This window comes from Dipodomys spectabilis, unplaced genomic scaffold (assembly GCF_019054845.1).
Source record: "Dipodomys spectabilis isolate Male_0828 unplaced genomic scaffold, ASM1905484v1 ptg000077l, whole genome shotgun sequence".
Taxonomy (NCBI): domain Eukaryota; kingdom Metazoa; phylum Chordata; class Mammalia; order Rodentia; family Heteromyidae; genus Dipodomys; species Dipodomys spectabilis.
The window spans coordinates 504808-522911 of record NW_024870754.1 but is presented as its reverse complement, the minus strand read 5'-3'; the positions used below and the strand labels follow the sequence as shown (position 1 = coordinate 522911).

At 39.6% G+C, this 18104-nt stretch overlaps 1 protein-coding gene across 1 annotated transcript; it reads right to left on the bottom strand.

The window, feature by feature from the left end:
• Positions 1–10065: 10065 nt before the first annotated feature.
• Positions 10066–17338, bottom strand: Tspan6 (tetraspanin 6). Its single transcript, XM_042683048.1, has 8 exons — positions 17123–17338; positions 16075–16263; positions 15710–15784; positions 14763–14861; positions 13920–14054; positions 13299–13382; positions 11550–11656; positions 10066–10851 (listed from the first exon to the last, which is right to left on the bottom strand). Exons 1-7 carry the CDS (start codon positions 17207–17209, stop codon positions 11588–11590), a joined length of 738 nt encoding a protein of 245 aa, XP_042538982.1. The 5' UTR covers positions 17210–17338; the 3' UTR covers positions 10066–10851; positions 11550–11587.
• Positions 17339–18104: the final 766 nt, after the last annotated feature.

Below are 18104 nucleotides of genomic sequence, written 5' to 3'. Positions count from 1 at the left end.
TACCAGGAGAATTTGAGGCCATCCAGGGGGAAAATGTTAATGAAAGTTCATCTCAATAAATAAACAAGTATAGTGATACATATCTTGGCTATATTCATATCTCAGCTATGTGAAAAAGAGTTGCAAAAGTATTATGGTCCAAGACTGCCCCAGAAAAAATCATGAGACTCTACAAAATATATAAATTAAACAAGCTGGTGATGTGACTCACATGACAGATTACCTGCCTAGCAAGTGTGAGATCCTGACTTTAAACTTCAGTACCATTAAAAAAAAAAAAAAAGAGCAAGTACCAGAGAGGAAGAAAATATGATTATGATTCCTGAGTTGATAAATTACCTAAAATGTCCAGAATTCAGTTATAAGTATGACCCAAGTACAAGGGGAAAATTAGAGCACAGAAACTCTCTAACAAGCCATAGACTTGGATTTATTGGACAATGGCTCAAATAAGCTCTTATAAATATGTTCAAAGAGCTAAAGTAAACCATGTCTAAAAAAATAAAGTATAAAAATGATGCCTCAGGCTGGGAAGGTGGCTCAGTGGTAGAGCACTTGCCTTGCATGCATGAGGCCCTGGGTTCGATTCCTAAGCACCACATAAGCAAAAAGAAAAAAGCTGGAAGTGGCACTTTGGCTCCAGTGGTAGAGCTTTAGCCTTGAGCTGAAGAGCTGAGGGACAGCGCCCAGGCCCAGAGTTCAGGCCCCATGACTGGACCCCCCCCCCAAAAAAAAATGATGCCTCATCAAATACATAACAATACAAATATCGACTTTTTTTTAAAGATTCAAATAGAAATTCTAAAGTTAGCCAGCAGTAGTGGCACATATCTGTTATTCCATCATCTGGAAGGCTGAGGCAAAAGAATTATGAGTTCAAGAATAGCCTGCACTACTCTCATTTTTAGGCCTAGGCTACAGGTCAAGAAGTCTGTTACAAAACCACAAAAGGAAGGGTGGAAGGAAGGAAGTGAAAGAGAAAGGAAGGGAAGGAGGGAGGGAGGGTCAAAGGGAAGCTGGATATGGTGACATTATCTTCACTCAGCCAACATAAAATGTCAGTGCATAGTTATTTTCACCTATTTATTCTATGTGTTGGTTTTATTCTTTCTGTTATTCCCATGTCTCCCTTTCTTCCTTCCCTGTTTCTCTTTTACTTCCCTTTTAAAAATTAAGTTAAAGCTGAGTGCTGGTGGCTCATGCCTATAATCCTAACTACTCAGGAGGCTGAGACCTGAGGATCACAGTTCAGAGCCAGCCCAGACAGTAAATCCGTGAGACTCTCATCTCCAATAAACCGCTAGAAAGCCTGAAGTGTTGCTGTGGCTCAAGTGGTAGAGCGCTGTAGAGCTGAGAGTTCAAGCCCACAACCGTCCACAAAAAAAAGTTAAACCGCATCTTCTTTGTAACTTCACATCTTATTGAGAAACATAATGTTCATATCACCACCAAAGAACCCACACTAGCACATTCTTGTAGACAATAACAAATGAAGGGGCTGGGGAGTTGGCTTAGTGGTAGAGCACTTGCCTTGCATGCCTGAGGCCCTGGGTTTGATTCCTCAGAACCACTTAAGAAAAAAACCCGGAAGTGGTGCTGTGGCCAAGTGGTAGAGCGCTAGCCTTGAGCTGAAGAGCTGAGGGACAGCGCCCAGGCCCAGAGTTCAGGCCCCACGACCAGACCCAAAAAAAACAAAAAACAAAACAAATGAAAAAATAGTGCTAGAGGCATAGCTCAGCAATATGGTATCAGCCTAGCAAATTCAAGGCCCTGAGGTCAAATACCAGTACTACCCACAAAAAGACAGACAGCTGGGCACTGATGGCTCACACCTGTAATACTAGCTACTCAGGAGTCTGTGATCTAAGGATCAAGGATCAAGCCTAGGCAGGAAAGTCCACAAGACTCTAATCTCCAATTAGCTACTCAGAAAAATCTGGAAGTGGCACTGTGGCTCAAGTGGTAGAGTGTTAGCCTTGAGCACAGCAGGCCCTGAGTTCAAGCTCCAGGACTGGCAAAAAAAGAGAGACAGAGAAAGAGAGATAGACAACAAATAATGAACAAAACACACACAAAAAATACCTATTTATGCCAGATGCCTCTTGGTTCATATCTGTAATACTAGATTCACAGTGGAAAGTATCAAGACAATTGTTATTTATAGGCAGTTCAGGCAAAAAATTCCTAAGACCTCTTCTCAAGCACAACACAGTGGTACTTACCTGCCATCCTACCTGGAAAGCTGAGCTATGAAAGACTGTAGTTTCATGCCAGGCCAGGAAAGAAAAGGTTTTGGCACCCTTTCTCAACAGAAAAATCTAGTTATGGCGGTCGATACCTATCATCCCAGATGTAGCAGGAAATGTAAATGGAAGGATTATGTTTTAGGCCAGTCTGGGCAAAAATTGAGGCTCTATCTCAAAAATAACTAGAGTAAATGATTTGGGGGTATGGCTCAAGTGGTAGAGTACCTGTCTGGCAAGGAAGAAGCCCTGAGTTCAAAATCCAGTATCTCTGATGAAAGGAAGGAAAAGAGAATACCTATTTATCACAAAAGAAGAAAGGAAAGAAAGAAAAGAGGTACCAAAATGGTCTATGTGCAGAAAAAAACAAGTAGCAAACTAAGAATCCAGTCCTTCCTTATTGGTAATCATATTAAATATAAGTGGAGGGCTGGGAAGGTGGCTCAGTGGTAGAGCGCTTGCCTTGCATGCATGAGGCCCTGGGTTAGATTCCTCAGCACCACTTAAGCAAAAAGAAAAAAGCTGGAAGTGGCGATGTGGCTCAAGTGGTAGAGCACTAGCCTTCAGCTGAAGAGCTGAGGGACAGCACCCAGGCCCAGAGTTCAGGCCCCACAACCGGACCCCCCCAAAAAATATATATATATATATAAATGGAGTAACACTTCAAACACAAGAGATTCACACAATGGAGAAAAATTAATACAACTGAAATACATACTCCCTACAAGAGACACACGTTCAATAATCAAAATATGTTCACAGTAAAAGGATAGAAAAATATACAACATACCTTTTTGTATATAAAATATGTAGCTATACATAGAGAGACAGACAAAGAAAATTGTGTGTTTGCATGTATGGAGAGAGAGACCCAGAGAGAAACAGAGACAGAGAGAAATACAGAGACAGAGATAGAGACAGACACCATCAGTAGCACATGCTTCTTTCTAGTCCTAGATACCTGGGATGCTGAGAATGAGAGGCATCATTAGACTCTACCTGGGAAGAAAAGCTCACAAGACTTTCTCCACCAATACTTGGGAGCAATGGTACATGCCTATCATCTCAAGCAACATGAGAGGCTGAGATTGGGAAGATCATGATACCAGGCCAGCTCAGGGAAAAAATCCAAAAGACTGTCTCCATGGAGAGAAACTTGATGTGGTAATAATGCCTGTGATCTCAGTGATGTTAGAAAACCTAAAAGTAGGTATGTGTGACTCATATACAATAAGCTTATGCACTAAAATGTATTCAATTCCACTATATTATTAATTTTTTTAAACCCAGTGTGACATTCCTTTCCCAAAGCACATGGCCAGCAATTGGTAGAAATGAGAGGGATCTAAACCCAGTCAGTTTGCCTCTTCTCTGTGATCTTAACTGTGTAGGAGGAAAAACAAAAATGTGCAGATATCCTTGTCTATGGCAATGTGTGGAAGGAATCACACGGAACTTTAATCAACAATGGGGAATAAGCATGTAGGTGTCTATGATCTCTGAATTCATGTATTCATCTTATAATAAACATGTTTTATTAATGAAAATATCTGACATCTCCTTGATTTTTTAAGAATCTTTTCAAATTCTTTGAGGGCATGTTTTTTTGTTTTTGTTTTTTGTTTTTTTGGGGGGGTCTGTCGTGGGGCCTAAACTCTGGGCCTGGGCACTGTCCCTCATTTCTTCAGCTCAAGGCTAGCGCTCTACCACTTCCGGCTTTTTTGTTTTTGCTTATGTGGTGCTGAGGAATTGAACCCAGGGCCTCAGGCATGCAAGGCAAGAGCTCTACCACTGAGCCATCTTCCCAGCCCCATTTGAGGGCATGTTATTAGGCCAAGTTTCATAAATAACTGCCATTAACATGTTTTCCTGTTACATTTCATCCTGCCAGAGGAGCCCCAAAATTGGGTTGATGCCAAGAAAGGCATTCTGGGGGCTAGGAAGATTCATGAAAGAAGGGCTTGTGATATGTGTTCTGCTTGGATAGAACTGTTTGGGGGCAGGATTCAGAGCTTCATTGAGCTATGCTGTTTAGCTCCCAATACCCAGGATTCCCTGGGTTACACCAGTGGAGCTAGCTGCCTGGGAAACTGCTACTGTCCTGCAGTGTATTAAATTCTCTGTATGCATGTGCGTATAAGCATATAGCTTTATTTAAAAGAAACATGAGTTTGGAAATTATGCCTTCAGTGAGTCTGCCTCTTACTCCTGTGTCTGTGTAGCAGAGGTTTGCTTATTTATTGTTTTTTAACTTAATAATATATTCACATGGGAACATGTTATGAGTATCTCTATTATGGAGTATCTTTATTAACATAAGAAATAGCTTATAAATGTTAGGAAGCATTAGATTGTGTGAAAAGATATGTAAAAGAAAATGATAGGGGTTAATGTTTAAGCTATAACTAACTCATTGTAATAATTTTCTTTGTTCATATGTTGTGGGGTCCAGTAATAGCAACAAGGTTTGTTCTTACATTGTACTTATTGTATTGTCATTCATACTAACACATTACAAGGGCATATTAGGCAAAGGGCTTCCTTTTAAAAAGGCTTCATATGTAATAAAGACTGATTACAAGTTATTTGGGGGGAAAATTTATTTTGACTTCTGATTGTGGGCTATCTCAAAGCTATTAAGATACAAGGTCAAGGCTGGGAGATGACTCACTGATGGAAATTTTGTGTAGCATGCCCAAGGCCCTGGTTTCATTCTCTAGCATCATACAAAAAGAGAATGGTACACACACTATATGATCAAAGTAACATGGGATTTGAAGATTTAAGTTCAAATCCCAGATCTGCCACATAATAGATATATGACCTTGGACAAGTTATTTATTAAATTTATTTTTAGGTCTTATTTTTTGGGAGGTGGAGAGTTCAGAATAGCACTAATTCCTTACATAGGAAAGTCAAATGTGGTAACGAGTCAGTGTTCTATCAATATTAGTTCTCATCTTCCCTCTGAACAAGAAACAGAGTTGGAAAAAAAAAATCTTTTTTTTTTTTTTTTGGGGGGGGGTCCGGTCGTGGGGCCTGAACTCTGGGCCTGGGCGCTGTCCCTCAGCTCTTCAGCTCAAGGCTAGCTCTCTACCACTTGATCCACAGTGCCACTTCCGGCTTTTTTCTTTTTGCTTAAGTGGTGCTGAGGAATCTAACCCAGGGCCTCATGCATGCAAGGCAAGCGCTCTGCCACTGAGCCACCTTCCCAGCCCCTGAAAAAAAATTCTTTGTGCCACTTTCAAGCTAAGGAAGCACATGCATTTCCATATCTCTCAGAATCTCTTAGGCTGTCTCCTGACTCTGTTGCCCTAACTGCATACAACCTTGCTACTCAACCTTCCAGTTATGATTGAGTTCTCTATACTGTAGACACTTACTTGTGAACCAATTGTGTATATTCATGCTCTGTCAGTTGAATTTGCTTTAAGAATGTAGTTACTACACTTGTTTTCCCAGTCAAGGTGGTAAGAAACTTCTGTTCCAATAAGGAGCCCTTCCAACTCATTTTACTTTTTTTATTAAAAATTTTGAGTATATGGTAAGAACACCACATGATCAAATATAGCAACATTACCCAAAGAACCCACTTTCACTTGACAAATACATGTGGTAGAGCCAGTGCTAATAAACCCTTACAGCAGCTGTCTCATGTGCCCCAATTTTCATAAACTGACACAGGGGTGGCACACTATAGTAAAGGAGCCAACTCAGATAATATTGAATGAATGTCAATGTATAAAATGTCAGAGGATAGAGGCTTTAAAATTTTAGGTGTTCAGGACTGGGAAGGAGACTCAATGAAAGAGTGCTTGCCTTGCATGCATGAGGCCCTGGGTTCGATTCCTCAGCACCCCATAAACAGAAAAAAAAAAAAGTGAGAAATGGCACTGTGGCTCAAGTGGTAGAGTGCTAGCCTTGAGCTGAAGAGCTGAGGGACAGTACCAGGCCCAGAGTTCAGGCCCCAGGACCGACAAAAAAAAATTAGGTGTTCAGAATGTTAAGCTTTCAGGTACTGTAGGGTCAGTAGAGTGTAAGCAAGCTGTTATAGCCAACACAACTCAAGTGCATGACCTGACAGTAATAGGTTAGTTCTGCTTATCATTTCCATTTAAGTCCTCAAAGTAAACACCTTCACCTAAGAGCAGAAATCCAAATACAATCCCTTGGAGGCTGCCACACAGGGAAAGGAAATTCGCAGCAAAGAAAACTAGTATGAGCAAGAAAAAGAGAAAAAAAATCAGGATATTCCAATGTAAAATAAAATAAGAAAAAAACATTCAGTGGCATCAAATGCAGCTGAAGATTCAAGAATGAAAAGTAGCAAAATGTGATTTGACCAGGAGGAAGTTAGCAGTGGTTTTGAGGATAAGTGGTTTTTAACCGAGTAAGTGGTTTCTATTATATAAATGGTGACTTGTTTAGAATGACATGTTTAAATCAACAATTTGCTTTCACCAGACGGTTAAAGGACCATTATAATTAGACTCTTTCCTTCATTAGAATTTACTGTGCTCTTATAAGTATCCAACCCCACAAAGCCACAGGTAGGGATACCTAATAGAAAAGCTGTAATTAAATCAGAATGGCAATCACAAGCAATCTAGACAAAGTTTTAAACCAAGGACTTAAACATAGGAGTCTCATTCCCTTGTAGTTTTTCAACTAAAATATGCTTTTATGATATATTAGCCTTTTGTTTACCTCTTTGTGTGGGATGGTACCTGAGGTTGAACTGAGGGCCTTGCACTTACTGCTGTCACTCTACCACTTGATCCATACCTTCAGCCCTGATTTTTGCTTGTTACTTGGAAATGAAGTCTCTCCCTAGACTGGCTTCAAACTGCCATCCTCCAGATCTCAGCCTCTTGCATAGTTAAGATTGAAGGTGTGAGCCACCAGGACCTGACTTGTTTTCCTTTCTAAACTGTTTGATTTGCCAGCCTAGAAGAGTAGCAGAGTTTAATAAATAAAAATATCTCAAAGTGTTTTATGTATGCTGTGAAGAAAAGCAAAAATGCTATTTATATCTTGTTAGATTTTTCTACAAACATAAAAGCCCACACAAAATAGCCCAGAGAAACCAAAATTTCCTCAGTTTTATTGCCTTTTATCTAATCATTTAACAGATTTGTTTAACCAAATCCCTGGCAAAGCACCAACTTGGATTCTGACAGGAGAGTAAAAACAGCAGTTCTCAAAAAATCTTCTGTGAGTTACAAGGAAAAACAGAAACGGTTTTTATACCATAGACATTTATTTCCACAAACATTTGCTGCCTGTAACACCAACCCAACAACTCACTTGGAATAGACCATGGAAAGTTACCAATTTCACCACATTTTCAGAGATTATAACTACAGATCTCTGCTTCTCAAAGCAGAGTTAAAAGCCACAGTGTAGTGAGAAATCTGCTCGCTGGAAATAAAACCAGCCCACAGGATACATTTGGCACATCAAACATAGAGAATTATTTTAAGTTTAAACATGGATATTTTTTGTTTTGTTTTTTTGTTTTTGGGTCTGGTCATGGGGCCTGAACTCTGGGCCTGGGCGCTGTCCCTCAGCTCTTCAGCTCAAGGCTAGCCCTCTACCACTTGAGCCACAGCGCCACTTCCGGCTTTTTTTTTTTTTTGCTTATGTAGTGCTGAGGAATCGAACCCAGGGCCTCAGGCATGCAAGGCAAGCGCTCTACCACTGAGCCACCTTCCCAGCCCCATGGATATATTTTGAAACATGATAAAATTCATGATATTTTCTAAAACAAAACTTCAAAGGTATTTGGTTTGGAAGACTAAAGTCCAGGCCTGTGCCACTGAGAATTTCTTCTCTCAATTGCCACAGTGATGCCTTCTGCCAGGTATCTCTACAAAAAGGCACAGATGTTATGTCCAGAGACCCTACCTCGAGCTAGCTATTCTAATTAGCAAAGTACAGAAAATTTTATTTTGTATCAGTTATAATCATGTGGCACCAGGGTATCCATTAGCTTCAGAATTAAGGTTTGTAATCCCATATACATATACAAAGGGCTTTTTTAATTTGTCATCCAAAATAAACCCACCTTAGAAACAAACCAACCCATTCAGAAGTGTGAAGTGAGGTCTTTTTCCTTTTTCTACTTTCCATATAGTTTTTTTTTTAGTAATGAGGGGAAATCTTAAAAAAAAAAAATCTAAAGAAACCTTGAAAGGGTTTTCAAGGTCATCATAACAAAAACTGCCTGTTTGAAAACTATTTGTTTCTTCAAAAATGTCAATAGCAGGAATCTCGATTAACTTCCATCATTGCTTTCTTACAACTCTTAGGTCAAAAGCCACTCCTGTTACAGTCTAATAGAAAATATCCTTTTTAGGGGAGTAGTACTAGAGTTTGAACTCAGTCTTGTGATTACTAGGTAGGTACTCTACTTCTAAGACACATCATTGGCCTGAGAATATCCTGTTTAAGCAGTTAACTCCAAACATTTTAACATAGGTATCTGAAATTCATTATTCTATTTAACTAGTGTATTTTATTTAACTTATATTAATTATACAAAATAATTTGCATACATGTATATAATGAACTTTAATCATATTCATCCCCCATTAGCCTGTCTCACCACCTTGCCTCCTCCTAATGTTCCTCCTCCTCTGTGCAAACTAGCCAGCAGTATTTGTGTTTTATTTATAATGGCAATTGACTTCCTGTACCTTATTTGAGAGACTATGTAGACAATATGGCAATTACAGACAAAAACAGGTTTCACTAATGGATGTACAAAGAAAATGACTCTCAAATCAACTCATTCCATATTATCTTAAAAACACAGGTTTTATTCTTCCTTATAAGACTTTCTGGGGCTGGGAAGGTGGCTCAGTGGTAGAGCACTTGCCTTGCATGCACGAGGCCCTGGGTTCGATTCCTCAGCACCACATAAGCAAAAAGAAAAAAAAGCCAGAAGTGGTGCTATGGCTCAACTGGTAGAGCACTAGCCTTGAGCTGAAGAGCTGGAGACAGCACCCAGGCCCAGAGTTCAGGCCCCACCACTGGACACCCCCCCCCCAAAAAAAAAGACTTTCTGTGTGTCTGTGTACCAGTACTGAAGTTTAAATTCAGGGTTTCATATTTTTGCTCTGCCTTTTTGCACAAGGCTTGGGCCCTACCACTTGAGCCATATCTCCACTTGTAGCTTTCTGCTGGTCAATTTAAGAGTTTCAAAGACTCTTCTGCCAGGGAAAACCACAATGCTCAGATCTCAGACTCTTGAGTAACTAATATTACAGACGTGAGCCATCAGAACCTGGTGTTGTTTTATTGTAAACTATGTGATCAAAAGTCTGATTCCTAGGAGAATGCTAAGCATATTCTAATTTAGCCACCTGAAATGTGATTTTATTACAGGAAATGGTTGGGGTTTTTTGGATGTTTTCTTTTGCTGGTTGTGGGACTTGAACTCTGGGCTTAGGCACTGTTCCTGAGCTCTTCAGCTCAAGGCAAGCACTCTACCACTTGAGCCACTGTGCCACTTCTGGTTTTCTGGTGGTTAGAGATAAGAGTCTCAAGGACTTTCCTGCCCAGGCTGGTTTTGAACTGTGCTCCTCAGATCTCAGCCTCCTGAGTAGCTAGGATTACAGCTGTGAGCCACCGGCACCTGGCAGGAAATAGTAATTTAAGCAGGGTCATCTCTTTAATGGGACTTAGGGCCTCAGCCTGTATTTTCTGAGGGGTATAAACTGGACTTCAAATACAAATGAGCAATCTCACTTACTCAGTGGAAAGTACCCATCCCACAGATTTTCTAAAAATTAAAAATTCTTTTAGAGGGAAACAGTAGTGATTGTGTAAAAGATTTATTAATCAACGACACAAAACTACAACTAACATTGATCTTAATATTGACAATTAAATCATAGCAACCTGGTAAGGAAATTCTAATTGAAGAAAATAAGCTCTATTAAATTTCTAAGGAAAAGGCAGTGATTCTAACACTTTTAAAGCAGCCATATGAACCGTTCAAACAATAGGGAAAAAATATCAACATCAATACAACATCAATACTTAGTTTGGAGGCAAAGAATTGTAAATTACATAGTGACACATGATGTGTCACAGAACATTGGTAATTCCTTTAGTCTCAGTGCTTTAGACCCAAAGCTTTACAGTGCTACCACCACCCAGGACTCCCATGATAGGCTCCATCCAATGACTATCTAGAATTGAATTACACTATGTGACTCTCTGCTTGTCAGCAGAACAGACAATAATGAACATTTTCCCTTCTTGATGCAAATTACACATTCAAACCAGATAATCTTGTCTGGTAAGAGGCTAGTTCAGAAAGGCCAATTTTCTATTATACTGTATCAACAGCAAATTCAGAAAGATTTAAGTTTCTATCAATAACAAACTAGCAAATGCACAGCACTTTTCAAAGGCTTGTTGAGAAAAAATAAAGTCAAGAGAAACACTGCATTATCTCATTTACAATTTACTAACTCAGTTTCAGAGAGATACAAGTTTTCAATGCTCTTAAAACACAAGTGAACACATATCTTGCTTGCAGTCGTAATCTCTTTCAGCCAGGTAATTTTATAATTCACTTAGGGAGAACTCAAGTATCCTAAAATTAAAGAAAAGTTAGTTTACTTGTTCCTTAAATTTCTATATGTTCATGTCTATGCCTATATTCTAATCTGTTCTCACTAATGAAGATCTTCCCATATATTCCCAGTCAGTCCCACAATGAAAATATGAAAATGCTCTAGAGATTACTTCAAACTATGGTTCTGATCATAGTTTACTATTTCCCCCAAATCAGGTTCTTCGTTAGCCAAGATGAATTTATAAATAAAATGGTCTAATAAAAACATCATTCAACCAAGAAAGCAACTTTCTCAAACACTGATTAAGACTGTGGTGAATGACTTTGTATGTAACTCATGAAGGTGCAGTTCTTGCTTAGCATGCTTAAGGTTTTGGGTTTAATCTCCAGAGGCCCCCCACAACTATAGCAAATGAAACTAAGGAAAGGCTAAGGGAAATTCCAATATTGGTCAAGAACAGAGTGTACATATTTTCCAGGAAACCTCATAGACAAAGACCATTCCATTTCTCCTCACTCTAACTCAAAACACATGAGAAATGGGACCCCTTAAGATCTTTAGGTTGATGTGTATAAATCAGGGAAACTCAGACAAGCTAAGCATAGACAAGCTAAGTTATTCCTTTCAGCAAGATTTTAATATGGTTCTAGATCAGACTATAACACATACAGACACAGGGTGGATTAAATATCAATATTAACCAAAATGAACACACCTTTAAGTCGAAAAGGAATTAACCCATCTGAATTCTTATTACACTATTTCATACTGGTTATCTGTTATGGCACGAGAAAGGTAGTAAGCCAGAAAAATTCCAATTAGCTGGAAAGAAAATAGTAACAAAATTAAGCACACCAAAAAATCACTTGAAGACCTCAGAATATACATGTATTCTATCAGTTGTAATTCATTAATTTCCTTCCTTGAGTGTTTCTAGATGTTTCGCATTCTGTACCAGCAGACTAGTTCAGCAGTAGATTAATTCCAAGGATACAAGTTTTACTACTATGGTGACTAAGAGCTTCACAATTAATATGAAATAAAAAATCAGGAGTCATGAGTTTTGGACAAACCCTAAGTTACTATGAAATATAACACTTAGCTCAGAATAAGCATCTTATCGAGTAAAACTTCCATCTATAAGTGCAGTGGAAAGCAGTGCAATAATTATGTGAATGCTCTAGAATGCCTGTGCTGTCCAATAGTCATTAGTCTCATATGGATGCTAAGTACTTCAGATGGGTCTAGTGCAACAAAGGTTCTCTTTTTCTTTTTTTCACAATAGTAGTGGTTAGAACTCAGGGCTTGCTTATACTTGCTGAGCTGTTGCAATATTTTTCCACTAGTTATTTTTAGGACAGTGTCTTGCCTTCTTTGTGAGCCACAATCCTCCCCCTACTTTTAGAATTCCAGTTGTCACTAGTTTCACAGGCAGGCACTACCACATCCAGCTTCCATTCCATACCCACAGATGTTTCACCCACGCTGGCTAGGCATAACAATCCTCCTAATCTTAGCCTCTCATATAGTTTGGATGAGAGATACATACAGTTCGCAGCTATGGGTTGAAAAGGAATCATTAAAATTTTCTCTGACCAAGCCGGTCTTCAACTTTAATCCTCCCATTCTCAGATTCCCAAGAACCTTGTGATTATATTTAATATTTATAACTTTTCAAAGGGGACTAGTGGCTATTATATTAATACAAATGAAAATAACTACATAAAGTAGTTTGCAAGGTTATCTTTGTACAGCCTTCTTTCTATAATATTGAATATAAAATAACATGCTCTAAAAAACCACTTAGTGACACAGTTTTCACACTACAGTAACATTGGGATGGGAGACTGTATCATTTAAATTTTAATACGTTTAAAAGTACATGCAAATCATCAGCTAGCTGCAGCTCTATAATGTTTTAGAAATCTGACTAATTTCAGAAAAATATCAAGGTTTCTATCTAATGTTTTGTTTATATACAGGATTACTGGATTCCACAGTTAACCACTTAAAACACATTTACTAGGCAGGGAAGGGTATGGCAGTCTTAGAGGGCTTGCCAAACATTCATGAGGCCCTGGGTTTGATTCCCAGCACTGAATAAAGAAAAGAAAGACATCACTTTTAGGAGTTAGAAAAATTCTAAGTTGTGCCTTTTTAAGCTATGACTAACCATGACAACAGAAACTGAAATTCAGAGCACTGTGTAATTGTTGAAAACATAAGATGAAAGATATTTTCTCTTAAAGGAAAATCTAAACAATAACAAATCAACCCATTAAGTCCAATCACTCCATTTCTATACTGTGACTGGTAACCAGGAGCTTTGTGAAACTATGACTACTTACACTGCCCTCACTATCCAGGCGCCTGAACAAAGCCTCAGGCCTTAAAGTAAAACCTTTCCAGTTTACACCTACCAAAGGAATGAACAAACTTTTCCCAAAGAACAAGACGGACTTACTTGAAAGCAAGCTACTCCGAAGGAAATTCCAGCTACAACTCCCATTTCCGATTCTATAATCGTCATCACTTTTATAAAACAGCCCTGGTGGGAGCGGAAAACATACAACACAAGCAATCAGTGGTTTTCTTTACAGTAATAAATACTTTGATCATACACCTTCACAAAAAGATGAGTTTTAGCATTTGATTGTTATTTACTGAAATCTATCCTTTTTCTTTTTTATTTACTTATTTATTTATATTGTGAAAATACCATAGAGAGGGGTTACCATTACATGGGCAAGATAACGAGTACATTTCTTATCAAGCATTGTTGCCTCCTTTGTTTCCCCTTCCCATCCCTTCCCATAACCCACCCCCTCCCATCCCCCCTACCTGGGCCCCCCCCCCCAGTGAAATCTATCCTTTTTCATAGGTTCTCAATCCCCAGTCTTTCCACCTTTTGGAGCATGCATTTGAATGTGCTACTTGCTAGTTGTGTGAAATCAAGTTCTACTTATTCTGCCTACTTCAGATTATATGAGTAAAATTAATGTGAGTAAAAATTAAATAAAGACAACTTTGTATTCAGTCAAGTCCTCAAAGGTTATCAAATAGAGAATCCTAAAAGTCTCCTTACTTCATGGTTTACTTGATTTGCATCCTTTAGTGGAGAACAGTCTTCAATTCTACAGCAACTCTTGGGAAATCCTATTTCTGTGTAATAATCACTATCTTTCCAATCCCTATAGTTGGTGACACCGCAGCAATGTAACTGAAAAAGCCAACAAAAGCATTTAGAGTTCAAAATACAACTTTATAGCCAAACATTTAATCTAACATAATCACCTATTGCAAACTGTGCTCAAAAGAATAATGCATTCAATGAGGAGATATGAAATATGACAGCTTTGGAATGACCTTACATTTCCTGTTATAGTTAGCATTAACGGTATTTGTCTATGATGCAAGTAGGGAGGGAAGAGAACAGGAACACATGAGGATGCAAATATGTCAGTATCATCACATACTTCTTTCCTGTATATGGGGACTGTTAGGTTTTTAAAAAGAGGTGGCCGAGTAAGAACTGCACCACGCACGTGGTATTCAGGTAAGGGGTAGGTTTATTCAGTAGACCTGCTGGGACCAGGCAAGGTTGGCACTCCACGCGGCTGGCAAAAGGAAAAGAGAGGGCGGTCTGGCCGCGGTTTAGGCCTTATATAGGGTAGGGGGTGGGGAAGGGTGTGTCCAGGTAAAGGGAAGTGGGATCAGGTGGGAGAAAGGTGTGGCCACATCAGGTTAAGATGTGACCTCAGTGGATGCGGATGTGACCTCTTCCAGGTATCCCAGTTGCCTAGGTAACGCAGGTACTGGGTGAGGTCTGTTCGCCGTCCAGGAATGGACCTTACAGGGACAACATCTAGTAGTCTAGCTCTCTCTTTCCTCTGAGGTCAATAGGGAGATACTGCCTCTGACCACTTACCGTGTTTTGGATCTTGTCTACTGCTTCACTTCTATAGTCTCCTGTCAAGTTGTAAGACTTCAAAGCTTTCTCATAATTGCTTTTAAAGCTGTTCTTAATCTATAACAAAGAAATACAATGTCAATAAACAAATGTTCTACAAAGTTCCTTTGGGTTTTAGATTAAAGAAATTCTTGAATGTGACCCTGGTTATATCTCTGATAATTAACTTCCATGGTCCAATCTTGGCTTTTAAGGGATATACTTAGTTGAGGAGACTAAAACATTGTAATTTAATGTAACAACTAGTATAATTTCAAAGTACTATAGACCATTTACCCAAGTGTCAGCTTTGTACTGCATATTTCACCCCTCACCTTCCAAATCTTTCTCCACTTTGTACATATTTGTTGCCTATGAAATTAAGATCCAAAACCCTACGTTTGGACATTGCACTAATAATTTATAAACACTGTAAAAGCATTCACTACTCACTGAATAACTTCATAACCACCACAGATTTACTTGATTTCAGTATGATTTTAACATATCAACATTAAGCTATCAATGGTTTACATTAATGGTTTACATGTCTTTTCAACATGTCTAGCTTTAAGAAGGTATGAATTTTGTGTTACAAACTTTTTACTCTATTAGTGAAGTTATAAATTGTACTATTCCAGTTGAATATGTACTTTCACGCAAAGTGATCAGTGGAAACGTGATTATGGCTATGTTTAAATTTTCCTCTAGTGATTACAAATTTGGTCTACAAATTTGTAAATTTTTCGTTTCTATTAAAAGTGGCACATCATTTTTATTAGAAAGTCACTATTGTCGCATACAGATCAAAAACTAAGCTTTAAATGCTGTTAAGTGATTTTTATAACTATTGAAAGTCTGTTACTCAATCTATTTTTATTTGAGAGGATAAGTTGTAACATATTAGGCTCCATAACAAGGCTTACCTCATGTCTGAAAACAAATCCTACTATGGCAGCAACTAACTCCACCAAAAATATGAGAGTCAGAAACATAGCATACTGTGGGGGGAAAAGAAAGTCCAAGTCAGCACAAATAAAATCTAGCACAGCTGCAAACAGAGCCAAAGGGGAGATAAGGTTCTGCTTGATCAGTTCAGCATATTTTTCTCACAAAGGGCATGGAAAACAATTCAAAAATATCTATTTTGAAAATAGAATCTGGCAGCTAAGTTTTCATACGGGACAAGAAAAATTCTAAAGGGCTACAGCCAGTTGCAAGAAACAAAGCCTACAATACAGGAGACTTTCTTAAGAAATCCAAGAATATTCTAAGATAAGCAAGGACTCACCAGTTTCAGCATCCATGCAGAAGCACGGCAGGTAGCAAAACAACCGAAGGTCCCCAAAAGTATGATAACAGTACCAGTGCCAATAAGCACGAAGGGGACATTGGTGGCTTTCTCATTTAAGAGGGAAAAATAATTTTCCAGGCTCACCTTGCCCCAAATACCAACGGCAAGGAGGATAACGCCAGTGATCTAAGTGAGAAATCAAGAAAATAGAAATAGTTAGGCAACTGTACAAATACACTAGCATCTTCAAGTCACACACCAGGAAGTATTTAAAATTAAACGGACAAAAGGATTAATCTTGCAGTCTGTTTGCTAGGGGGCTGGGGCTAAGACAAGGCAGATAGAAGAGAAGGATGGGAGAGGGTAGGAGGAGGTTCAGTACACAAACCTGGGGTGAGTACAACGCTTATCAAAATTCTTTAAATCTGTTTTATTGTGTAAACACAGGCCTTTATCTTATTTGCTTGAGGGATCAAACTTCTCAAATATTTACTCCTTCTCAAGGAAAAGAAATCTTCCAGGAGGAAAACATTGTTTCCCAGTTCCAGACTTCCCCCATCCCCCACCCTCAATTAAGGATGAACACAGGCTACAAAGGAACAGTACACAAAAGCCAACCCAAGGACAGATTCGCGGGCGTGGAGCCATACCATTCTTACCTGGGAAACACTCCCCTCTTAGGAAGCAGTGAAAAGAAAGACACTATTATGCAAGTGAGCTCTCAAAGGAGACAAGCAAGCCTCGGTGCTCCAATGGGTCAGGAACGAACAACTTTGTGTGTTCGGGACCTTAACTCCATTTCCAGGCAAAGAACTCAAATGCCTGGGCCATCTGGGCTCCCCAGTTCAGCCTACACGCTACCACCGTCTGCACTCGGACCCCAGTTCGATGCCTGACTTCCAGGCTTAAGACACCAGATACGCTAGGGCTGGGGTCGGAGGAGTGCTTCCACCTCAACCCCAGCCCCCTCCCGACCCTAGTTCCCTCCGCTCTCGGTCACACCCACCACCTAATCCCAGGATTCCCAGCCGTCTCAGTCTCTCACCCAAAAGATGAAAGTGTAGATCAAAAGGACGCTCTTAAAGCAAGTAATGACTGGTTTAGTCTGCAGTCTCCTAGACGGGGACGCCATAACTAGCTGGAGACCCTGCACCACACAACTCAGCGATCGAACACCGCCAGCAACACACGAATTCCCCGAGTTTTCCCGGAAACTGCCGAGTATTTACGAGTGTCTGCAACTGAGAAGAGCCGGAAACACAGTACGATTTTCTAGAGGGTAAAAGGCCTGCTGGCTGCCGGAAAGTGGCGGCAATTTCCGAGCGCCCCCTACCGAAGGCAACTGAAAACTAAATATAAAGTTCTATTTTCGTACATTTCAGATTTCCATTTAAGTGAAGTTGTCTTCTCTTTTTCTCCTGATCTTTCCTAACCCTAACTCCTTCTAGTGCTTAAAACTTTTATCATGTTGTTTCTGTCACTAAACACTGCATTGCACTGAGATTCTGCCTCCAGGGCCTCTGATATCCTAGAAGGAAGGGGAAAACAATGTGGGAAAAAACTGCTTTCACTGTATTTGATGTTGGTATAATTTGTGGAGGGGAAGGGAGAAAACAAATTGTTTAAATAGGGATACAGGTGGACCATTGCAACAATGAGGTGTACAAATCGTTATGTCAAAAAACGAACTTTACAGCTTTGTGGGGGGGGGGGGGAGTAGGAGAGGATGGGAAAGGATGGGAAGGGGAAACAAAGAAGGAGGCAACAATGCTTGATAAGAAATGTACTCAAGTGGTAGAGCGCTTGCCTTGAGCTGAAGAGCTGAGGGACAGCACCCAGGCCCAGAGTTCAAGCCCCACGACTGACCAAAAAAATAAAAAAGAAAAAGAAAAAAGAAATTCCATGGGCTGGGAAGGTGGCTCAGTGGTAGAGCGCTTGCCTTGCATGCCTGAGGCCCTGAGTTCGGTTCCTCAGCACCACATAAGCAAAAAGAAAAAAGCCGGAAGTGGCGCTGTGGCTCAAGTGGT